The sequence below is a fragment of the Condylostylus longicornis genome, unplaced genomic scaffold, assembly GCF_029603195.1.
Source record: "Condylostylus longicornis isolate FDR11 unplaced genomic scaffold, ASM2960319v2 ptg000022l, whole genome shotgun sequence".
Classification (NCBI taxonomy): domain Eukaryota; kingdom Metazoa; phylum Arthropoda; class Insecta; order Diptera; family Dolichopodidae; genus Condylostylus; species Condylostylus longicornis.
The window spans coordinates 1,448,473-1,473,870 of NW_026577991.1; the positions used below are offsets into that span (position 1 = coordinate 1,448,473).

Genomic DNA, 25,398 nt, shown 5'->3' on the forward strand with positions numbered 1-25,398 from the left:
TGCCCCGTGAAGAAATTCGCAATAGTGCGAACCCAGCTCCTGCTCATCCCCAGAAACTCTGCGGTGAATTCGCTGGAGCACTCCGAAAGAAACATTTTCGCATGACGGCACCCTTTCGTGTCCCGCCAGTGACGGCCGCATTCCGCCGCGAGCAGGCAGAAAAGCCTGGCCCCCACGGCGGAAGAAGGCAGACCGCAGAAAGGCAGCGGCTGCACAAAGTCAGCCCCAGATCCCCTCCGCGCCAGCTCATCGGCAACTTCGTTGCCCGCATGGCCACTATGGCCCGGCACCCAAATGAGCGTCACTCTGTTCTCCGATGCCAATTCCATAAGTGCAGCAGGGCAGCTCCAGACCAGCTTGGATGTAACCTGAGCTGAACGAAGCGCCAGCAGTGCAGCCCTGCTGTCTGGGAACACATAGATGGTGCGGTTTCTATACCCCCTTTCCAAATTGATTATTAGACAGATCTCTATTGCATGTATTGCGGCCTGGAACACTGTGCAATACGGGTCAAGGGTTGCATATAAACGCGTGTCCGGGCGCACACCGTATACGTCCGAACTCACATTCGACTCCGTTTTGGACTCGTCCGCATACCACACGCTCGAACCCGACCTAAGTACCGGACCACCCCGATCCCACGTCCATCGATCGGAAAACAGAACCCTGTACCAGTGATCGAAGTTGTACCGCGGCAGACAGGTATCCGACATGGTTATTCTTAGAATCGGATCGCTCTCAATGAAGTCTCTGTGAGTTCTGTGGGCCAACTTTAGCCCTGCCCCGTCCTCTCCAGAGAGAAGTCGGTAAGTCACTAGCCGAGCTTCCTTCAATATATGGAGGTGCAGTGGCGGCAATCCAATCATCACCTCATATGCAGCGGTGGGAGCCGTCCGCACTGCCCCGTTCACTCTCAGGCACCATACAATCGACGCATAGGTGACGATGGGCCTAGCAGGGGCCGTATATAGCCACAGTGCTATTCTGGGACTAATTCCCCAGGTCCCCCCGATGAAGCTCCTACACGTCCACAAGACCGCCGCAGCTCTCCCGATATCCAGGGTTACCCCCAGATACTTCACCTCCCTAGAGTAACTATACGTTCACCAAACAGAATTGGGCTTGTTAATCTATCCCTGCTTCTGCGTCTGGTGAAGGCGACTAAAGTGCTCTTGCTTGGATTTATACGCGCCCCGGAGCCCCTGAGAGCAGCGATAAGATCATCCACTACAATGGACCACAGGAGGGGCGAAAGAACCTCGCCCTGCGGAAATCCTTTTGCAGCGGAGATGAAGAGTATATCGTCAGCTATGGTGGACTTAATAATCCTATCCTGTAGCATCCGGTTAACCCATCTGCTAGTCGTCGCATCAATCCCTCGTTTGTGCAACGACTCACAGATGACATGATATGGGGTGTTGTCAAAAGCTCCCTCTATATCAAGGAAGCAGCCAACTGCCACCTCCCGCACCTCCAGTGAGTTTTCAAGAATCCCCACCAGACTCTGCAGAGCGAGTACAGTAGACCTTCCCGACTGATAGGCGTACTGAGATTCATGCAAGGGATTGCTTCCCAGTGCATCGTCCCGTATAAATCTATCAATCACTTTTTCCATGGCTTTCAATAGAAAAGAAGTAAGGCTGATTGGACCTAAAGACCTTGGGTGGTTGCTTGGTCGCTTACCCACCTTCAGAATATACGTCACTTTAGCCACCCTCCATGCCTGAGAGATGTAACCCCACGCATAGCTGGCGCGAAAAATTTCCAACAGTGCTCTGGCGATATGTTGGAAACCCCTCTGCAAAAATGCAGGATATATCCCGTCATCACCTGGAGACTTGAAGAGCCTGAAAGAGAAAACAGCCCATCTAATCCTGCCCATCGTGAAGACTAGACGGGATCGTTGCCAGTCATCCCTCCTGGGCCAGGATGCCCTCAGTTCAATGACCGCATTTGAGTGATTCCGAAGAATCTCCGAGTCAGGAAAGTGCGTTGACGCCATAAGCTCCAACGTCTGCTTTCCGTTCTCAGTCATGGAGCCATCAGGACGTTCCATTAGGCCCAACCCGCTTGCATACTTTTTGGAAAGCACCCTGTGAAAACGCGCACTGCTGGAGAGTTCATCAATGGCCTTGCAGAACGTCCTCCACGAGATTCTCTTCGCTTTCCTAATTTCTTTATTGTATTTTGTGAGTGTGTCTTTATACTCTTCCCACGAACCCGACGCCTTGGCCTTATTGAATAGCTTTCTGGTCTTTAGTCTAAGCCTTGAAAGCTCTTCATTCCACCACGGGCACTTCCTACTGCTCCGCCTCGGCTTAGCGCGGCAGCTCCCGTGGTAGGCATTAGTAATAGCCGCCGTCAGGACCTCGCTGGCCAGTTCGATATCCATCACCGTTCTGACAGGAGCAGGAACGGATCCAACCCCATCCATGAGGAGCGTTTCGAATTGACTCCAATTTGTGGATTAGGGTACCCGATATATTTCTTCTGCCAGGCCCCCGGAAACCATGATATCAAACCTAATCTGCCTATGATCGGACATGGATGTCTCATTTGAGACATGCCATCCACCAACCCTACTGCCGATAAATTCAGTGCAAAGGGTGATGTCAAGGACCTCTTCCTTAATTGCATTTATGAATGTCGGCCTATTGCCCTCATTCATAACCATTAATTTATTGCTATATATAAATTCAAGTAGGCACCCAACTCTTTTGTTTATATTGCTGCTTCCCCAGACGGTGTGGTGGGCATTGGCATCACTTCCTGTTATAAGTTGGAAGTTCCTCCTTCCACAAAAGTCCACTAGATCCTTCAATTGCTCGTCCGGGTGGGCACAGTACCCCGGGAGGTAGGATGAGTACACAATGAGCTCTGTCCAGCCCCCGAAGGACTTCACCTTCACCAACGCAGCTACTTGATCCTCAGAACAGTAATCTGGAATGGGAAAATACGTTAGCCTTTTACTAAACAAAATGCAAGCCCTAGGCCAACCCCCAATTGTATTATCATACAATAGCTCACCTGTTAGGCCCTTAACCTGATCCTTCACTATGTAAGGCTCTTGGATAAGGGCAATATCGAGGTGATCCTTCATAAATCTATGAGCTAGAACATCAGTGGATGCCCTAGCATGCTGTAGATTTATTTGGATGCACCTCACAGCCATATCATTTCCTCCGGCTCTTGTCTATGGGCTTTGGCCCTTTAGACAAAGGCTTTACATAAGCCTTACCTCCCATTGTCGCCATTTTACACTTCTTGGTGGGCGCCTGCCCTGCCACAGCCTCTTTTTCCGTCCCAGGTGCCACGCTAGCCCCTCCAACAGCAAACACCGAAGCAGTTCCGGGATTCCCAATCGGCTTGAGCCCTTTTGGTTCACCCGGGACGCTTGTATTTGGCGTGCTGGTCGATGGTCCTTCCGTTTCCCTTGCCCCATTTTCGGAGTGACTTCAGACTTTCCAATGAGTTTTGGCTCTTTTGGTTGGCCTGAAGTGCTCGTCGCCAGCCGCCAGCACCTTGAGAGGATTTTCTTCCTTTAACCCGAACGGTAACACGGAAGAAATTCAGGAAAAGTCGGAACTCAGCTTTCCGTAGATCTTCCAATCCGGAATCATTCACGGAAAAGGTGATGGAGCAGCCCCCGTCCTTTTGCTTATCCATCCTCAGCACCCTCCAGGAACTTATCTTGAGGCCGGGATTTTGCTTCCCTATCCTACTTAGAAATTTGTTCCTGGAGAGACTGACGGTTGCCTCGTCCTTTGGTACGTAGGTGACGCAGACATGCTGTTTGGGCATGTCGTCGCAATCCAGTACCACGACGTCGCAACCGTCCCAAGGCTTATCTTCCTGCGGACACTGGTTATCCACTCCCTGGTGTTTTGATTGTTGCATGTTACGGGTATCCATCCATCCCTTTGCAACGCTGCAGTGAATTGTGGATGAGAGTCCACAACTTTATCCATTTCATCCATGATGGCTACTTTGATTTTCCCCATCTGAACTTCGGATAGCCTTTCCTCTGGATGCAGTCTATGAGTGATGGCCACCTTGACCTGTGCTACTGCATCCCGATAAGAAGTCATTTTCGGGTTTTGTTGAGGAATGTTCCCAGGGACCTTTTCGTCAACATTGCTGCGAGCTTCCTCTGTGGACATGCCATCCCTGATATAAGCTGCGATACGCCGCTTGGATGCACCAGAGAAATATTGTTTTTTTCCCCTGATGTCCAACCTTTTCAGGTCCTCCTCAGTTTGTTGGATAATAGGTCCAAGAGGATCCTGATTATCCGTCTCCATCGGAGGCGCCGCCTTTTCCTCTACTGGCGTGAGAAGGAGTTCCTCCTCTGCGTCAGTCGAGAGAAGCTCTGGTTCCGAAGACCCTTGAGCACTAACTGGGTTTATGTTGTCCTTAGTATTGTTGTTGTTGTTGTAATTGTCACTGTTGTTATTGTTGTTGTTGTTGTTGTTGTTGTTGTTGTTGTTGTTGTTGTTGTTGTTGTTGTTGTTGTTGTTGTTGTTATTGTTATTGCAGTTGTTGTGTTTGTCACAGTTGTTGTTCTTGTTGTTGCTGTTTTTTCTGTCATTGTTTATGTTTTCCATTTTTTGGTCCCACGAATAGCACGGGAAAGTAAAGTCACCCATGGCAGAGCCCGGCATACCATGTTAAGGTTCGTTTAAACTGGAGGGCGCCTGGTATCCAGAGTCCGCATATTAACGACTAAGCTCCCCCTTAGCCACGCAGTCATCGGCATATGCTGTTTCACCTTGACTTGGGACGCCTGTCGTCAGCTGACGTATAGATATAGGGCTGAAACTCACAAAGTAAGTGGCTCGCCGCGAGACATGACCACGACACGAACGTAACTTTGATCGTTTCAATCACTTCTTTATCCTCCGCCATTACCGGGGCCCACCACTAGGAGGTGACAGTGCGATTTTGGGCCCCATCAAAGTGGTTTATTCCAATTAAGAAAAAAAATTTATAAACCCACCTTAAGAGTTTTCTTACGGCAAGTAATCTAATTTTATTTTATTACCGAAAAAAACCCTTCCAGTCGAATTTTTATATGCCAGTTAAATTATCCTTTCCGAAAATCTTATATTAAAAGTAAATAAGTTTCAAGATTTATTTTTGAAATTAGATACTTTTGAAACAAGAATTATATAATTATTAAAGATTAAAGATTGAAATTTCAATTAGTTTAATTTACATTATTGCCACATAATATGCCTCCTACAAGATGTATAATATCACTATATGCAAAATATTATATTTTTTTTAATGTGAAATAAAATCACAACGCAATGCGTAATTTTCAATGAATGTCAATACTCGTACATATATATGTACATATCACTTGAATTTATTGATGAATTATATACTTAAGGATCAAAAAAAAAACCAAAAAACCAAGAAGATTTCAATCTATAATTAAATCTGTTTCATATGAGCACATATAACATTTTGTGCCACACGAAAATTTCTCCGAAAGAATTGAGTTTATTTATGAACATTTTCAAAAAAAAACAAATATAATCTATCAAACTCTTCCTTAACAAGGTTGTTATATCATTCGATATTATTTGAATTCAAAACGGTATTTGTTATACAAAAAGGTTATACGAGTATAATGTGTGTGTATTGTATATGTGTGTCATTTTATAAAAAAAATGTTGGATGTTCAAAAGAAATTTTATGGTACATTCAGTTCATATAAAAAATCAAATTTATATTTCAGGTACCTGCAAACGGATATACGGTTACAACGTGTCTATAAAAAAAAATTGATTGATTTCTATTCGTAAAAAGTTCCGTCATGGTTACTATAAGATTACAAAAACATTATTATATGGAGGTAGTTTTTAAGCTCTTTAAACTTTACATACTCTACACCGAGACCAATCAAGTTTAATTCGAGGATCTGAAAAGATTCGACAGACCGCAGTTCAACGGAGTGAGTACGCAGCTCCCCAGAATTTCCCTCCCAGAAAGTCTCTAAGAAATCTCATAATCTACCAGAAGGTGCACTGAAATTTCCTGATCCTCCGCACAAATCTGCAAGTGCTCCCACTTTCCAGCGGCGAGAAATCTTCCTGGAATTCTCCATTTCAATTCTTAATTCTTCACGAACCGATTACACAGAAGGGCTCCGCATCAAGAAGGCGTGTGGTTGCCTCTTTCGTCGCTAACATATAGGCTCCATAATTTCCTTCCACCAACATTTTTTTCGTCATTTACACAATTAGTTGAGCATCTCAAGACAGCCTCACACTGCCCTGGAAGATACAGTGTCTTGTTTATCTCATAAACTCTGTTGATTTCTTCACGTCCCTTGATTCAATATAATAGAGTTACGACAAAGTTACACATTACTATGAAAAAAAAATCATTACTTTCTTTTTCAATATTTATTGGCCTTGAAAATATCTATATTCTTCCTAAATTGAGCATATAATTTTTTTTCTTGTATTTCATACTCAAGTTCAATGTAAAGAAATGAAAATTTTTGTTTTTTTTTTGCGTTTATGTTATGAATCAAGTTTAATAATCAATATCCTCACAAAATTCTTGTTAAAATGAAATAAATTTTGTACAACTTACCTATACCTAAACTACCATCAAATAGATAAGAAATCAATAAATAAAAAATGAATTTTTTATGAGGGAAAACGACAAAAAGGATATGCGAAAATGTTAAATTTTAAAAGTTTTTATATGCGTATACGTAGTCAATAAAATAAACGTATTATTAAGGATTTTTCGTAAACTCTTACTTATTTCTATTCATGTTACATGTTTTATACCATTCACTTTATTACAAAAGTTGTAGTGGATAGGTGACCCAGTGTATTAATAACATAAAAGGCATGTAACGAAAAATTAAAGCAAAATCCTTGTTGGAAGTTGGAAAGCCCAAACGGCTTTTTATTAGGACCAGGCTCGTTACTGTGGTAAACCACTTGCGAATAAATTACATTCATTTTATGATTTTCATTCATAATAAGAAAATTCTTTAAATTTTAGACAAAAGTTTATTTTTTCCTTACAATTTCTTTTTTAATAGCATTGTAATTTTTGATATAATAAAATTAAATTATTCAACACTCTGTACTTTTATTCATACCTTTCATATTTCACACAAAAACATTATATACAAAATTATACTTCTAATGTATAAACTCAAAAAAAATATAAAAAGACAGTAGAAAGTTAGAGAAACGTGACTTTATAAATAATTGTAAATTTCAATCTCTTAATATAATTACAAATATATATATGTATAAATTTGTTTCATGCCGGTATTCTTTTCGTTTGATTCCATTTAAATAATAATTATAATTAAATTTCAGTTGAACATTAAATTAATCAAATTTCTTGCACTGAAAAGTTTCATGTATGCATTTTATTTGTACGAGTATGTTCAAGACACTACGATTGTAAATCGAAAAAATTTGGAAGCCTACAGCTCTTTACAGTAATATGATTATGCGAGGCTATGTATTGAAATCAATAATCACTGGCAGTATTGCAGTAAAATGATTCCACGAAACACAATAAGCGGTTTTAAAATTCAGTTAAAAAGTTTTCCTTTTAGTTTAGTTAGAAACAGAAATAAAATCTAGTAAATTGAGGCTAATTAATTAATGTGCGTGCAACTTCGTTAATTTAGACTAATTCATACGTTTTGACACTAAAATATTATTTAAATATTTGTAAATTAAAAAAATACCAGCGGACCTTTGCACTTACTATACCTTTTCGACAACGGACTTTGAAAAACAATTAAATTCTTTGAATATTAAATAAAATTTGATATTTATATTTTGAACTGAATATTAATCAATAAAATAAAATAAAATTGCTTTAAATGATAAAAAATTCTACCCAACGTACATCGTATTATACACATACACAAAATATACGGAATATAATACGAATTATAACCATATACATGTATGTATAGGTATGATAGGCATAATAGAGAATAGAATGTACGTGAGTTTAGTAAATAATTACTAACAGTATTTATGAAATTCTCCTTGAAACTGAAATATTTGATTAGTTTTTAATAAACATGTCATATTTGTACGCATATAAATTTAAAATAATTATTTTTATAGTTTACGTTTTATGTATACACAAAGGGTGTTTACCACTTTCAATAAATTTTAATATTTTTACAAAAAAAAGTTGTTTACATCATTTTTAATACAATTAAAAATATATAAAAAAAAAATTTTAGTCAACAATTTAATGAAAAGCTCAATTTTATTACTATTGAAAAAATAATTAATTTTGTTTGAAAAAAAAAACTTCCGGGACCTTAATTAATTTCTTTCGGAAATTGAAATTTAGTAATGACGAGGAAATTAAAGTTTCTGAAAACTATATTGAAAAGAAAAGGTGAACTAGATTTAAGATTACTATCAACTTTTTTTAATAAATTTTTCTTTCGAGATTTGGAAAGAATTCAACTATAGGCCTTGATCGCTTCCTTTATTAATCTATGGCTATACACGCAATTTGGACATCCAAGAATAATCATAATTTGAACCTGATGAACTAAAATTAATTTCTGATTTTACAATAACTATGAATTATTCGGTATAGAAAATTTAAATAAAACAATTATTTCTTATTATATTTAACTGCAGGCAAATTAATTATTATTATATTTTCATTCAATATCTTATATAATTGAAAAAATACATGATGTATTTTATGAAAAAGATTTATTATGTTATATATAGAATTCTACCTACACAAATTTTCGTAAATAATATCCTTTTTCACAGTTATTTATTAATTTTTTTCCATTATTTTTTATATAAAGAATTTTGTTCAACTTAACGAGCTTATTGAAAATAATGATACAATGGAATGGAAAGAAATAGCACGTTGGATTAAATATGAAGAACATATTGAAGAGGGTTCTGATCGTTGGGGTAGACCTCATGTGGCAACATTATCCTTCCATAGTTTGTTGAACTTGAGACAATGTCTTGAAACTTGTGTTTTTATGTTAGATTTAGAAGAAAATGATTTGCCAGCAATAACATATAGGATTATTGAACAGGTAATAAATTTTCTTTTTTATTATTTATATTCATATATATTCTAGTATTATACTTTTATATTACACATTATGAACATAAATAAGTGCTATGTACACATTTACGAAATACCACTTTATTGTATTTATAAGTAAATATTTTGGAAAAATATTTACTTGCAAATCATGGCATTTTTTCTCCTATTTGTTTATTATTTGGTTAATTATGAAATTCTGTCATGTATGTCAATATACTCACATACATATTTATGTTGGAACTAAATATTTACGAAACATATACGGTGTATAAACTAATAATGTTTTACAAGATTTAAAATAATATGTAATATTTAAAATGTTTTCATAAAAATTGCATACTTTTAGGAGACTCATTTTTCATAAGTATTACTGTATCCCTGTATTTTAATAATTAAGAATTGAAGTTAAATTATGAATTATAAAAATCATTACAAATTTGTACGTCTACTATATTACCTTTGTATTAGCTTATTTTATACTAGGCTTAAAAAATTGATTTATAAATATGTTTTAATTCATATTTAAATCAATTTCCAGGAAAGGAAAAATGTAGCATTAATTATGCTATATATAAGATATAAAAAAAACATAATATTTTTAGTTTTTACATAAATTTAATTTGATTTATACAAAATTAACAGCTTTCAATTGAAAATCAAATATCACCAGAAGAAAAACCAGCTATTATGAGAGCAATGCTAATAAAACATAGGCATGTTAATGAAAATAAAGCTGGAAGTTTTTCATTTGGCCGGAAAAAATGTAGCAGTTATTCAAGTTTACAGGTACCTATATACATTTATACAAGATCATTATTAAATATATAATAGTTATATTTATTTTTAAGTACACTAATCTTTATATTTTATAAATGAATAAGAAATAATAAATTATTCATCAAAAATTACATTTATATCTATATAAAATTATATATAGTACATAATAATTATCATAATAATGAAATAGTCATGTAACGCTATAATTATACATGTATCATATATCAATATATACAAAACAACAAATAATATTTTCATTGAACACTTATATAGGCATATCAAATATAACCTAAACCATTAATTAAAAAAAATAAATTATTTTTAAATAAACGTAAAACAATGCTATATTAAATTTAGGGCAAATTAATAGTTTTAATTCTTTGATATTAGGTATTCTTCTTACACAAGCTCGTTTTGACTCATTATATAAATTGATATATTACTACAGGGAATTTATAAAATTGTAAAATTTTGAATTATATTTGAAATTATATAATATGTAGTCGAATAACTATTTACATATATATATATCACATATACACTATATTTTATAAATATAATTATTTTTTTTTGTTATATTTTTAAATAAATTAAAATTATTTCATTCTCGTATTTGAACTCAAGATAATTTGCATACAAAAGATCAAGTCATTAACTCTTTAATTAAAGGACGAAGCATAAACTCATTTCTCTCTTACATAAGTTTTTATCATTAGGGCATATTCTAAGTATTGAATTGCGATTTATTTATCGTAAAAGTTTCAAAAACTTTACTGTACACATGAATCATTTGCGTATAAATTGGTTTGTGTTTAAAATAATAATATTGAACTTTTTATGATAAATTATCAATATCACTTAGCGATTCGATACTCATAACATGCCTCATTATTTCACGAGTATATAGTAATCTTATTTAAATAATTCAATTCACCTTCATAATGAAAGAGAAATATAAAAATTAATCAAAAATATTATTTTAAACTTAGTTTTTTTTTTGTTTTTTTTTTTTCTAAATTAAAGCTAAAAATCTTTTATATAATACTAACATTTTCTCAATTTTATTATTATTGAATTTTAATTCATATGTCATCTGTATATGAACGTGTATATACGTAACATAAAATATGTGCTTAAATATAACATTTAATTCACATATATATTGTTTATGTATATTATGTATGTCATATTATATACATATTATATACATTAACAAAAATCAAAAGTTACAATGGCTTCAAGATGATAATCGTGCAAGAGCATCAATATCTTCAATACAGGGATTTGAAGTGCAATTACAACCAAAGATACCTAATCGAAGGCATTCTTATGTAAATGATTCTATAACTGCTTATTATTTTAATTCTATTTAATTATTTTATATTCTTTTAAAAATGATTTATATTGATTTTAATTTATATTTTTAAATTAAAACACTTTCACTTAAATATAGTTAAAAATTCAATTTGAAAATATTTCGATTCTTACTTTTTATTTTATTAATGGTAGCTATTGTATAGCTAGAATGATAGATATTAAATTTCGTTAATTTAATAATCAAATTGCCAATTAGAAATTATTTTTTAATAATTTTTATTTATTTAATTCATTAATAATAAAAAAAGTTTATTTTGTTTTTGTTAAATTATTTCACCATTCTATAATTATAGACAAATTATTTTACTGCATATTTGAAAAATAATTTTAATTTAATTTCCTCTAACGCAACAAAGATAAAAAATTAGAGAAAAAAAAGCCATATATAGCATGAAAAATTATATAGCATGTTTATATTACCAAATGTATATTGAAATCGCTTTAATTAACAAATATTTATATACAAGATAGTATTTAAAGGAAGTATAATAACTAATCGCAAGTTATATTGTTGCTTTTATGTATACGAAAATGAAATTTCTTCAACTTGAAATTCACAGAGCTCAAAATATTTTTATTAAAGAAAAATTCTATAAATATTAAAATAAAAGATATAAGCGAATTTATTTTTTATTTGACAATATTTCTGAAATCGTCAAATTATATATAATGTTAGAAAGGAAAAATGTTGTATAGTAATCAGACGAATTACTCTATTCAAGCAACATTCACAATACATTTTATTTCTTATCTTCTTAAAGTTTTACTCCTAAAATTTTATTTAGAGGTTATTTTATGAAATAGTTAAATAATACGAAAGATTTTATTACAAAATTAAAATTGACTAATGCATTAATACGAGTAATACTGTTCTTAAACCAAATAAATAATATTTAATTCGACAAACATAGCATACCATATAAACTAAGCCAATTTAAAAAAAAGTAAAATTAGGAAGATATTCAATATAAATGTGATAATTTTATGAAAATCTTACATAAAATTTATTTCATTGCATGAATAAAATTTGAATCTTTTATTTATTTTATATAAACAATTTCTATAACCCTCACAAAGAGGACAAGAAGAAAATCTACTATGTTAATTATAGTTATGTTGTCCTATCCCTATAAATGGTTAGAATATATGATAGAACAATTATTTAATATCTTTATAAAATAATATTGTATTTTGTAGTTAACATTTTGTATTAATGAATTTAAAAGTTATAGCTCTATGCAGCCTGGTTTTTTATTATAACTTGAAACTTAGTTTTTAATATAAATTTTCTTTTGACAATAATTGATAATTATTATATTTTGCTTAGTTCCTATATACACTTAAATAATTTGAAATAAATCTTAATTTGCTTTTACTTTTTTAAAATTTCTCTAAATTGTTTTTTTCACAAATAGTTTGAAATAGTATACAAAACACATTTTAATTTTTTCCATTTACGTTTTATTTACATTTTATTCTAATAATTTATTACTTATAATACTGCCCAATTATCCTATATTCGACACATAAGAACTTATAAAGGCTTTATTAAAAAAAAAACTTACATTACTCAATGTGTAAATATGAATCTGTTATCTGTCTTTAAAAAAAAAAATAAAATTTTACAAATTTGCATTGTTACAATGTATATACTTATCTATATGAAATCTAACGAAATATTAAGCTTCAGAGATCGGATTTTCAGTAGATGCGGATTGCTCACTTGTCCCATGAAACCGTCAGTAACGTTTTACCATAATCGCAGCAGTTCGAAAAATAATTTTAATATTTTAATCTTCACTGAAACCTTGTTAAACAATTCTTTCAAAACTGAAGAAATACTTGATAACACTTGGTCTGTATATAGAAAGGTTTGCGACTATAATTCGACACGCTAATCTAAGGGAGTTTTAATCGCCATTAATAATCATTTACGTAGTCAGTTGGTATTTTCAACTTTTGACCACCAATTTGTTAAAGTTCATTCAAATAAAAATTATAGATACTAAAAAAGGTCAGGACCTTCTATCTTCACTTATATTTTCCTATAATTGCGTAGATACATTTTGTCGAATCCTGTTACTAAACTTGTATAATAATAATACCAATTGTTACCAATTACCAATTTTGTATAATAATATTGTCATTCTTTGTAAATCATGTAAGCACCTTGTTTGGTGTAATTAATATTAAATTAAAATAAAATAAATTTATGTATAAAGTACCGGTAATTCCATATTGTTTAATTATAATTTTTGGCATTTTAATTCTTTAAAATGAATAAAGTGCCATCTGGTAACTATTAGAGTAAAATTAAAAATAATTCTTGCTTTTCTTTCTATGCAAAAATTTTAAATTACATATTCGTTTTACATGTCACTTGCAATGCATATTTTCAATTTTTCGTTTTACATATCACTTGCAGTCAGTTGATGTGCTGTATTTACATCTGGGTGGTTGTGGGTAAAAAAAATTGCTCCTGTTTTTTAACCGAGTCCATTGTTGATCGATTAAAAGTTGATCGATTAATATTTAATATGTCGATAAATTTTGGTTATGTTACAAATTATTTGCTTTCCTACATACATACATACATTGATATATTTTACTCTAATTGAAATCGAATTTAAATAACCTATATAAATCCACGCAATATTTCCAAGTTGCATTTGAATGAACATGTACATTTTAAACCATTCTGAAAATAAAGAACAAAGTTTTGCATTGTTGAAAATGAGGTGTAACAAAAATATATTTAATTTTAGAAAAATTTTGACAATCTAAGGAGATTGAAGGTATTGTTACTTCCTACCACTGCGTTAAATAGCCTAGTTAAATAGCCTATTTGTAAAAATATCTCTTGTCAAAGGGGAGATTCATATTTACACACTTTATATATAATAAACACTTTTATATTATATTTAAATATTTTTTTGTACGTATATATTATATCCTTTTATATATTTACTTGTATATTTGTGTAGAATATTATATTATAAATATACATGTATTAAAAAACGAACAATTTTCCTAATTTTTATATTTTATTTTAGTAAAATACTATATACAATTAAAAGTTTATTATATGCATATAGAACTAGTTTATTTTAAAAGTTCCAATTAATTTATTTGATAAATTAAAATTTCCATTCCATTTAAAAAAAAATTGATCTAGTCGAACATATATGTATCTATACTCTATAAAAATTAAGCATTTACTGAAACATTTAAGAATAAAAAACATCTTTATTAATCTATTAAAAATCAAAGAATTTAGCGGAGCCTAATATTAAATCTATACTTGGAAATGGAAATGAAATCAATGGTAACAGTCGAAGTCCAATTGATATGAAAATTGAAATAAATAATATAGGATCAACTTCTATTGAAGATTTCAAAGTTGCACAAAATGATTCATTATTAAAAAGAATACCAGTTGGAGCTGAAGCAACTGCTGTTTTAGTAAGTTTAAGATCACTACATATTTGGATATGCAGTTATATGTAACAGTTTACTATATCTTTTTTAGATTGGTTCAGTTGATTTTTTAAATAATAATGCTGTTGCTTTTGTTCGTTTATCATCTGGTGTTCCATTACCAGGTGTTACAGAAGTGTTAATACCAGTACGCTTTATATTTATCTTACTTGGACCAAAATATACAGATTTAGATTATAATGAAATTGGTCGTTCTTTAGCCACATTAATGTCAAATGAACATTTTTTAGAAATAGCATATGAAGCAGATCGACGACAAGATTTAATTAATGGAATCAATGACTTCCTAGATGATTCCATCGTTTTACCACCTGGTAATTGGGATCGAGTTGATCTTTTACCATTTGATGAACTTCGAGAAAAGAAGGATTGGATTAAATCACGTAAAAAGAAAAAGTTAAAGGTAAGATAAGAAAATATAAAAAATTTTTGATAAAATAATTTAAAATGAAAAAAACAATTTCTTCAAACGTGTACAGGAAGCTTCGGAACATCGGAAAAAGCACCCTGAAGAAAAACGTCTAGAAGTTAAATTAACTGATGATGATTTAAATAAGAAACTTGAAACATCAAAAGGACCATTAGAAAAAACACATCGTTGTTGGGGCGGTTTACGTAATGATTTGAAGCGTCGCTTACGTTTATCAATGTATAAAAGTGACATTGTTGACGGTTTGAATTCAGAAACATTAGCGGCCACAGTTTTTATGTATTTCGCTTGTTTATCAACTGCAATAACATTTGGTGGCTTAGCATCTGAAAAGACTGATGACAAAATTGGTATATCAGAAACTTTAATTTCAGCATCACTAGTTGGAATAGTATTCCATGCATTCGCTGGTCAGCCATTGGTAATAATTGGTACAACAGGACCGTTATTGTTATTCGATCAAGCATTATACGAATTTTGTTTGGAATCAAAATTAAATTTTCTAACTATAAGAGCCTATGTTGGTTTTTGGTTAATTATAATTAGTTTAATTGTATCCGCTTTTGAAGGAAGTGTATACGTACGTTTATTAACACGATTCACGCAAGAAATATTTTCAGCTTTAATAACGTTAATTTATATATTAGAAACGATTACTAAACTATATGAGGTCTATTGCGAAAATCCACTATTAGTTAAATATTCTTATAATGAAACTAATTTTCGATATGATAATTTTAATGAAACTGTGTTAACAACAACAACTTTACTACCGCCTATATCGTCTTGGACAACGGATTATACTATACTAAATAATACAATAACAATTAAAAAAATTAAGACAGCACCTATATCAAAACCGAATACAGCATTATTTTGTACAATTTTAACATTGGGAACATATGCATTGGCAAGCTATTTAAAAGAATTTCGTAATTCACACTTTTTAGGCAGAAATGCTAGACGTGCTTTAGGAGATTTTGGTGTACCAATAGCAATAGCTGTATTTGTAACAATAGATTATATGAAACCCCAAGTAAAAACTGAAAAATTAACAGTTCCTGATGGTTTACAACCAACAGATCCGTCACGTAATAGCTGGCTTATTAATTTTGAGGATATACCAAATTGGTATTTTGGTATATTTGCTGGAATTCCAGCTATACTAGTATACATTTTGATATTTATGGAAACTCATATATCTGAATTAATTGTTGATAAACCGGAACGTGGTTTAAAAAAAGGTTCCGGTTTACATTTTGATATTGTACTATTGTGTTTGTTAAATGCTTTATGTGGATGTTTAGGATTTCCATGGCACTGTGCAGCAACTGTACGTTCGGTTGCACACGTTTCAGCTGTAACAGTTATGTCAAGGTAAAAATATTTTAAATATGGCCAATATTATCGTTATTTGTTAAAACTGTTTCTTTTTTAAATAGGACTCATGCACCCGGAGAGCTTCCAACTGTTGTAGAAGTTAAAGAACAAAGATTATCAGGATTTTTTGTTGCTGTTCTCATCGGTAGCTAAAAAATATGGTAAACATATTATAAAAATTGAATTTTTATTGAATATTTATAGGTTTATCTGTAAATATGGCACCACTTTTAAGACTTATTCCTATGGCTGTACTTTTTGGCGTTTTCTTATATATGGGTGTTGCTTCCATGACTGGTGTACAATTTTTTGATAGGTTTGTGTTGATTAAATAGAAATATTATACATTTATATTAAATAGAAATGTTAAACATAATATCGAAATTTTTATAGATTATGGTTATTCTTTATGCCTGTTAAACATCACCCACCAGTTCCATATGTTAAAAGAGTTCCAACATGGAAAATGCATTTATTTACTGGGATTCAATTATCGTGTTTATGTGTTTTATGGGCTGTTAAATCTTCAAGATTTTCATTAGCTTTTCCATTTTTCTTATTACTTTTAGTACCATTAAGAATTAAATTGGCATCATTCTATACTGAAGCAGAAATCAATGCGGTATATTTTTATTTGATCTGATTAATATAAATACATCAAAAATTAAATTTATTTTATATATGTAGCTTGACGGAAATCAACAGAAAGGTGAAGAAGCTGACTTTTATGAGCAAGCTGTAATTCCAGCATAAATTACTTCATTCTTAAAATAATATTTATGTATTAATGCACGAATTTTCCAAAATCTATAAAGAATAAAAAAAATGTATATTACGTTTTAATTTAATTAACAAAATTCAATTTAATACAATAAAAAAATTTACAAGAACATAGAAAATAACTTTTCAAGCATTTTTTGAAAAAAAAAATCTCAAACTAAAAACGATTTAATATACAAATTTTAAAAACTTAGTTTAGGTTGAACCATTTGGAAAACTATAATAAAGCTTTGATTTCCAAATTAATTATTATAAAAAATGTTGGTTTGGACATTTTTTTCTTTCAACAATTCAAATATTCATTTCGAATATTCAAGTGTTTCTCAAAATTCAATTTTTTTTTCAAAAATTAAACTTAAAACTACTCTTTTTATTTTTATTTTAATTAAAATGAATTTTTATAATTGCATTAGATTTAATTGCAGTACGTGAATTTGTATAAAATTTTCATTTTTAATGAAGTGCTGAATTATTTTTTTTGAAAACTATATTGTATTTTTTTAGTTTCATTAATAAACATTAATTAACACATTAACATTAAATTAATATTAGAATATTAATATTACATTTAAATTTGCATCCTACAACGATATACCCAGCACGTCATACATTAAGATATTGTTTTAGGTTTAGTATACTTATGTAAATGTAACTAAATGTATAACATTGCTTAAACCTTGTAAACCTTGAAATTACTATAAATATGTAAAATAAAAAGGATAATGCCAAAAATTCTATTAAAATATTGTATAACAATATTACTATTACATATAAAATAAATATAAATAGTTAATACTTAAAATTCAATTTGGATAAATAAGCAAAATTATTTAAAATTTAATTCACAATTCTAATAATTATTATGTAATAATTAAATAAAATACTAGTGTACACACAAATTAAGAAAAAAAATTATACCTGAGAACGTATTTATTTTTATAAAATCTACAATTATCACTAATTCTTGTATAAATTATAATTGTAATGTATGAATAAAAATATATAAATGCACAAATATAAAATAATAACTATTGCATTAGAATTTATAGATTAATAAGGAAATAAAACAAAAAAAAAACACTTACATATTATTTCAAATATAAAACTCAAATATAGAATTTGGAATGAAAAAAAGAAAAAATAAAAATAAATTTAATATACATACCATATTTATTATATGTGTATTTCTATAATGAATGTTTAAGTGTAATATGAAATGAATGTTGAGTACAAAATAAAAAAATTGCACTAATAATGCAAGATAATCGTATTAAATATTAAATTTGTGCATACTTTCATTATTACATAATTATAATAAGTTATTCTATTTAGAGATTAAAAATACGAAAATTGAATAAAATTCAAACATTACGAGTATTAGAACAAAATTTAAAAAACTTTGGAAATCTGAAAAGTTATTATATTAAAACATTTTTAACCTATTTATGATTATGTGTAGAATACGTATATTATATGCATGTAACATATCGATAAATATTAGCTAACATTACTATTTCTGTTCATATTATTTTTTTTTATTCGAAATATTTTATAAATCACTTAATTTAATTGCATAAATATTAATTATATATTTGAAAAATTTATAAAATTTAATTTCTAATATTAAAGAACCAATAACCCTTTTTATGGTCCATTTTATGTGCTTTCTGAATATATTATTTATTTAATTTAAATATTATATGTATTTAATTTGAAATGTTTTCTCATAAATTTTGGATTTGATTGCAAATCACATTAAGAAAAAAGATTGCCACATAGACAAAATAAAAAAGGAGTTTTTAAAAATTTTAAAGTAAAAAGTACCTTTTATAAAGTCAACTTAAGTACCTTGATTAAATAAAATTTGTAATATTCGAAAATAATTAAACGAAATTTATTTCTCCTTTAAAAGAGAAAAATTTTTTTCGTGGTATAGAAGGAAGATACTTAGTCGTTGTTTACATACAATATATGTAGTGCAAAAAATAAAATATATGTATATAATATCTATAAGGTAAGAAAAATTTCGATTCAGATCAAAAAAGCTGAATAAAAACCAAATTCCATATTTAATAATATAGTTAGATAATTCTGTAATAGAACTTTTTTATGTCTGTGATTTGAAATTTCTGTTTTAGAAATTATATTATAAAAAAAATACATACATACATATGTCGTATATTTTACTATAATAAAATTTGTTATCTTTGGAAAATAACTTGTTAAGTAAATTATTTATAAAATATGTATAAATAGATATTGACTTTGAAAATGAAAATGTTACTTAAAAAAAGAATAAATATGTTGGACTGCTCTAAAATAACATATTATGTATAATAATATATGTATGCAATATAAAATAATTTATCTACTCATTAAATACATAATATGTATAATCATTAAATGAAATAAATTTTATTTTAGAATATTCGGATATTATAATTTTATTTATTAGAATAACAAATATAATTTAGTTTAAATACTCTCTTACAATTTCGAAATTTTTGAATGTAGATGTATTCCTTTATAAGCCTTGTTTCTCCTGACTAGTTCCCATTCTTCTTCTATCATTTAAATTTCAAATCAACTAATTTTTATATCCCCTTGTTTTATTGAAATGTCTTTAATTAAACTGGATTAGGCAAAATTATAGATTTACCGAATTACCCTCATGTACATTTTACATGCTATCACAATTTATTAAATATTTTATATTTTTTAACTTACATATTTGAAACACAATTTTTGGGAGCGAAATTTTTACGAAAGATGTACATATAAGAGCTAATGATTTAGATTCAAACTTTCATATAAGAAAAATTTTGACATTAGACCAAGTCCCATAAATTTTCCATTATGCCTATAAACTTCACGAAACTATTTAAACTAAATGTACATATTTTGAGTTGTGAGCCAAACTAGTTGAAAAAGTTATAACCACATAATCTGAAATTTTCTGCAATCAAAAATAATTTCAAATAGATTCAAGAAATTGTAAAATATTAGTACTCATTCGTCTCAACCTCTATTAAAGAGATAGTTTCAAAAAAGTTAAAAAGCTTCAAATTAAACAGTAATAAATAAAACTATAGTAAATAATATTAACAAATTTCAGTTTAAATTAAATCATAATTTGCAATTTATTTTTGTATTTTCTTCTTTCAAAAAAAAACATTCTTTTTTTTCTTGTCAAACAAAAGAAATAACTAAGGTTTAATAATTAAAAAAATAAAATATAAATTCAAATAAAATAAAATTATCTAGAACAATTAAATTTTATCATTAATAATTAGCAATTAATTTCTATGTTTTTTTATTTCTTTCATAGCGCATTTGTTTTATTTTTTTTTCTTTTTTTTTTTATTTTCTTTTTAGCGTTTACTAAAATTAGATTTTATTTAAAAGGTATTTGTTACCATAATATTGTTCATTTTGTTACATTTAATTTTCTTTTTTTAATTTTATTTTTTTACTGGAGTGCTCCGCTGTGTCAAACCTTCAAATCTTTTAAATGTATAATTAATAAATACCCAATCTTTAAGAACTTCACCATCTTGAGGCATAGGAGCAGTAGCTAAAAAAGAAAGACATTTTATTTTTTTTTTTTGTAAACAATCAGATTCTTACGAATTTCTAATGATACATCTGGAAAATCGTCAAAATTTGAAGTATCATCTATGGAACGGACTTCAACAGGTATAGCTGCAGGCCTTTCTCGAATATGTTCCCAATCAACACCTCGGAAAAATTGTATATTTTTTAAATCGTCCAAACCACGTTGTGAACCAAGCCTTCTTTCCGATTCGCAACAAAATCTTACTATAGTATCTCTTGCTTCTTCAGATATAGGAGTTTCCGGTGGGAATATTAAAGTTTCACGCCAGTTCATTACTTTACGATAGGTATCTTGTGGATTATCTGAACAAAATGGTGGATATCCCATCAACATTTCATACATAATAACTCCTAACGACCACCAATCACATGCAGGACCGTAACCAGTTTGAAGAAATACTTCAGGAGCAATGTAATCTGGTGTTCCCACTGTACTATAAGCTAATGCCCGTCTATTTCTTTTCCAACTTTCTGCTCGTCGTTTTGAATCCATTGGACTATTTAAATTCATTTTTTAAAATCTAAATTATATTTTAAAGTTCACGTTATACAAACCTTGCACTTGTTCCAATAAAATCTGAAGGTTTAGCTTGAGATAAATCACGATAAAAGTCTGTACGATGAGATTTCTTTAAACCGGTACATAAACCAAAATCAGAGAGCTAAAACAGTTAATGCCAAAATATATATTGAATTAAAACAATATTATCTAGTTTACCTTCAAATGTCCTCTAGCATCCAATAATAAATTATCAGGTTTGATATCACGATGTATAAATCCTAATTTATGTATAGAATCAATTGCCAACGCAGTTTCTGCAATATAGAATTGCGTACATTCTTCAGAAAGGGTATCCTTCTTCATCAAAAGCGTCATCATATCACCACCAGGCAAAAATTCCATAATTAAATATAGATTTATCGGATCCTTTATAGTTACACATAAAACAAAGAAAAATTTTATATTAAAATATGCTTTTAAAAATGACATAACATGTGTAGGTATATATATACCTGAAAGCTGTAATACATTTTTACTACCCATTGATGGTCCGCCTCCACTAAAACGTCTCTTTCTGCTCTAACATGGGCCACTTGTTCTTTTTCTAGCATGTCAGCTTTTCTAAGAACTTTCATTGCGTAAACATGACCTGTATCTTTTTTCTGTACTAAACGAACTTCTCCAAATGCACCGCGTCCTATTACTTTAAGAGCTTCAAAATCTTCAACACCAAGTCTAGAACGTTTCAATCTTAAAAATTCTGTTTCTTTTTGCGCATGTTGCGCACGTTTTTCTTGTTTTTGCGATTCTGATAGCGTTTCATCTTTTAATTGAGCTTCCAATTTAGCAAGCCTTTGTTTTCTTTCTCCATATTGCGCCACAAGATTACTATAATAATTTTCGAGAGTTACCTTGGCTTTAGTTGCTTTGTCTAATGTATGATCACTAAAGCGTATTGTATTTTCTGCTGTAGTCATTTTCTCCATGAAAATCACTTAGCCCACCCTGCTATTTTGTAAAACGAGACGATAGTGATTCTTACTTGGAGAGAATGAATTCTAAAATTCTAAAGCTATATTGGTTTGTATTCCAAATTTTGCCCTCTTTTTTTTCTTTCGTTTCTTTGTGTGAGGAATCTACCTAAGTTTACAAAAGTAATATCATCTGGACAGATGAAATTTTGTATCAGCGATAAGAAATTATAATAATTTATTTTTTTTTCGAATGCCGAGATTTGATATTTTATAAAATTTAAAATCCTAATATTTGATCGATTTTCATATGAAAATATTTGACAATAATTTAATAGTTTTTGTCCTTCCTCTTTTGTTTTTCTAACGTCATACGATTTTAATTTGACTTTTTATTTTTATGACATTTGTATTTTGACATACTTTTTAATTATTACTTCCGAAATGCGAATACAAAACTTGGTTCAACTATGACAATAAAGTTTCACATAAAAATAAAACAAATTCAAACAACAGATTTAGAATTCTACGAATTTTCAACATGTTATAATATTAATTGTGTAAAATATAATAGTAATTCGTAAATTTCTAATTTTCTCGACAATTTATTTATTTTATGAAATATGCAATTGCTCTAAAAACTTAATACAAATGTGATTAATGAAATGAATAAAAAAATATTCAACTCTGATTTAATTTGTACCATATGTTTAGTTGGTAGCACTGAATCAAAATACACTATTCATGCTTCTCATGCAAAAATGCTCTCTCTTTGTCATTTGGGATGAATTTATGTACCTACATATTTACTTATATTTCTAGATATTTCATTGTTGTTTTGTACGCAGAAAAAATAAAAAAAATTGATAATTAAAAACTAATACGAATAAAAAGATAAAGAAAACATCTCCAATTTACGCGGAAAAACATTTTATAAAAGAATATAAGGAATGATAGCTCTTCTATAAAAAAGGTAAATTTCTATTTAAGCGCAATTTAAATAGGGTCATTTTGTGCTTATTCTGTTTTGACAAATTTTAAATATAAATTTCTTCAAAGGCAAATATTTCAAGGTAGCTCATAATTTATAATAAACCTGTTTATTTACTAACCGTAACATTGTTAACTAGGCGATATTTAATATTTTAGTATTAAAAATATATAAAAGATGAGTACTGAGGAGGATTCAATGGAATTACCAGAAGAGCTTAAGAAGCTAGAAATCGAAAACGCAGTTTTACCACCAATCAATATCAAATTGTCGGATGAAAATCTTCCTGTTTCCTTAAACCCTTTCTTTTATCAATCTAAACTCGCTACTAGAGGTATTGAAAAAACCTCTACTATTGATATATTTGGTCCAAAATGTAGTTGTGATATCAATTTGCCAGCATCAAACTATGGTCGTCGTCGCAGTTCAAGCACTGGTAAGTTTTAAAATATATTTCTTTTTCAGATTGTATTCAATATCTATTTTAGGAAGTTACATAACATATTGTAAGTCACTGTCTAGTAAAGACGTCAAAGAAGGGTCAGCTCAAATAGAGAGAAACATAATAAATCAAACAAGATTTAAATCAAAGAATATTACTATTAATTCATCTGGAAGGAAAAAATTCATACTAAAAGATCCAATTTTAAAGAAAATTCAAAACTGTCTTCATGTCAAGCAGAACATGGCTGCAGCAGCAGCTCTTTCAAAATCTGTAGCTAAAAATAATTTAACGGGAAACGAACACAATAACAAATTAATAAGTAATTGTTCAATACAGAGAGAGGATGAATTTTTGTTATACATTTCAGATTGTCCAAGTCTAGATAATTTAAGATTAGAAGATGAAAATCCTGTATTATCTAACAATATAAACAATATTCAAAACGATAGAATTACAAGGGAACAAAAACACAATTTATATAAAAGAAATAAATATTTAGATTTTCGAAATCTAATTGAAGAATGTGAAACTCTTTCAAACCAATGTAATTTTATAAATAACGTCAATAACAATAATAATAATAATATTGTACGTAGCAATAATTCAAATACATCTTTGAAAAGAAACAATAAATCAAAAACATTTACAACAATACAAAATCGATCAAAGGACTTAAATTTAAACGCGGATAAAGCTCAAACTTTTAACGACTATTACGAAGATATAGATTCAAATGAACATTCAAAAGGTGATAATCATTCAACTTGTACAGGTGGATCAATTAATAATACTTTACAACAACAGCAAAATAATAATTCTGGAACATCATGCTCTCAACAGGCAAGAATAAATTCAACAACGAATTGTGATGTTACCATTGATGAATTAGCTAGCTATTTTGAAACATTTGTTCATATACCAAAAAAAATGTCCGAAATGGCTGAAATGATGTATATTTAAATGTTTTATACGTTTAATAGGTGTTTTTATTATTATATCTGAATTTGTGAAATAATGAAAAAATTACCTCGTGAGCATAAATCAATCGCTTACATCAAACTTTTTATTTACTTTTCTATGAATTTGTGAGATAAAAAATTATGAATAGGATAATTCAAACTTGAAGTAAGTTACATAAAATTTTTTAGAAAAGAAATTTTTTATTGTTAAAATATAAAAATTTACTTATAATAACTGGATTTTTGAATTGAAATACTGAGATTTAAAGTGAAATTTTAAATTATGCTTTTGTCAATATGAACGATATACGAGTGTACGTAGGAAACATTAAAATTACATAAGTGGTTTTTAATAGTGAAATTTTCAAAAATATTGAAATAATATGCAATCATAAAAGTTGTTTATATGTGTCCTTTATGAAACTATACGTTAAATATTGTATCAATGTAATAATTATTTATTTTTTATTTTTATAAAAAAATGAAATTATATTATAGCCAAAAATTGTTGTCTTCAAACATTACCAGAAAAATTATTTAAAAAAATAAAACAATATTAAATATAAATAATATATCT

General features: G+C 29.5%; 3 protein-coding genes across 5 annotated transcripts in view; 2 read left to right on the top strand and 1 right to left on the bottom strand.

Moving 5' to 3' along the window:
* The window catches only part of LOC129606716 (anion exchange protein 3-like), a 54,037-nt gene extending 36,448 nt beyond the window's left edge, over positions 1-17,589 (top strand). For both annotated transcript variants that reach the window (XM_055517203.1, XM_055517205.1), the window contains exons 6-15: positions 8,840-9,082; positions 9,739-9,882; positions 11,100-11,204; positions 14,521-14,712; positions 14,780-15,151; positions 15,228-16,555; positions 16,621-16,703; positions 16,763-16,874; positions 16,952-17,180; positions 17,246-17,589. In XM_055517203.1, coding sequence (XP_055373178.1) covers positions 8,840-9,082; positions 9,739-9,882; positions 11,100-11,204; positions 14,521-14,712; positions 14,780-15,151; positions 15,228-16,555; positions 16,621-16,703; positions 16,763-16,874; positions 16,952-17,180; positions 17,246-17,311 — 2,874 coding nt within the window. In that variant the 3' untranslated portion in view covers positions 17,312-17,589. The remainder of the gene's footprint in view (positions 1-8,839; positions 9,083-9,738; positions 9,883-11,099; positions 11,205-14,520; positions 14,713-14,779; positions 15,152-15,227; positions 16,556-16,620; positions 16,704-16,762; positions 16,875-16,951; positions 17,181-17,245) is intronic.
* Positions 17,590-20,462: 2,873 nt separating this feature from the next.
* Positions 20,463-22,811, bottom strand: LOC129606770 (serine/threonine-protein kinase tricornered). Its single transcript, XM_055517309.1, has 5 exons — positions 21,968-22,811; positions 21,672-21,881; positions 21,509-21,615; positions 20,966-21,450; positions 20,463-20,912 (listed from the first exon to the last, which is right to left on the bottom strand). The coding sequence occupies exons 1-5, from the start codon at positions 22,439-22,441 to the stop codon at positions 20,800-20,802; spliced, it is 1,389 nt and encodes a 462-aa protein (XP_055373284.1). The 5' UTR covers positions 22,442-22,811; the 3' UTR covers positions 20,463-20,799.
* A 431-nt stretch (positions 22,812-23,242) lies between these two features.
* On the top strand, positions 23,243-25,354 carry LOC129606788 (probable ATP-dependent RNA helicase ddx42). 2 transcript variants are annotated; one of them, XM_055517342.1, is made up of 3 exons: positions 23,243-23,399; positions 23,576-23,853; positions 23,906-25,354. In XM_055517342.1, exons 2-3 carry the CDS (start codon positions 23,595-23,597, stop codon positions 24,820-24,822), a joined length of 1,176 nt encoding a protein of 391 aa, XP_055373317.1. In that variant the 5' UTR covers positions 23,243-23,399; positions 23,576-23,594; the 3' UTR covers positions 24,823-25,354. The 2 variants fall into 2 exon arrangements, with proteins under 2 accessions (XP_055373317.1, XP_055373318.1); XM_055517343.1 differs by having other exon boundaries at positions 23,244-23,499; positions 23,557-23,853.
* Positions 25,355-25,398: the final 44 nt, after the last annotated feature.

Coding starts and splice junctions, on each gene's coding strand:
- LOC129606788 (XM_055517342.1), top strand. CDS start 23,595: ATGAGTACTGAGGAGGATTCAATGGAATTACCAGAAGAGCTTAAGAAG. Junction 23,854..23,905: donor TCGTCGCAGTTCAAGCACTG/GTAAGTTTTAAA, acceptor TATCTATTTTAG/GAAGTTACATAACATATTGT.
- LOC129606770 (XM_055517309.1), bottom strand. CDS start 22,441: ATGGAGAAAATGACTACAGCAGAAAATACAATACGCTTTAGTGATCAT. Junction 21,882..21,967: donor AAATGTATTACAGCTTTCAG/GTATATATATAC, acceptor GTAACTATAAAG/GATCCGATAAATCTATATTT. Junction 21,451..21,508: donor TTTATTGGAACAAGTGCAAG/GTTTGTATAACG, acceptor GAATTTAAATAG/TCCAATGGATTCAAAACGAC.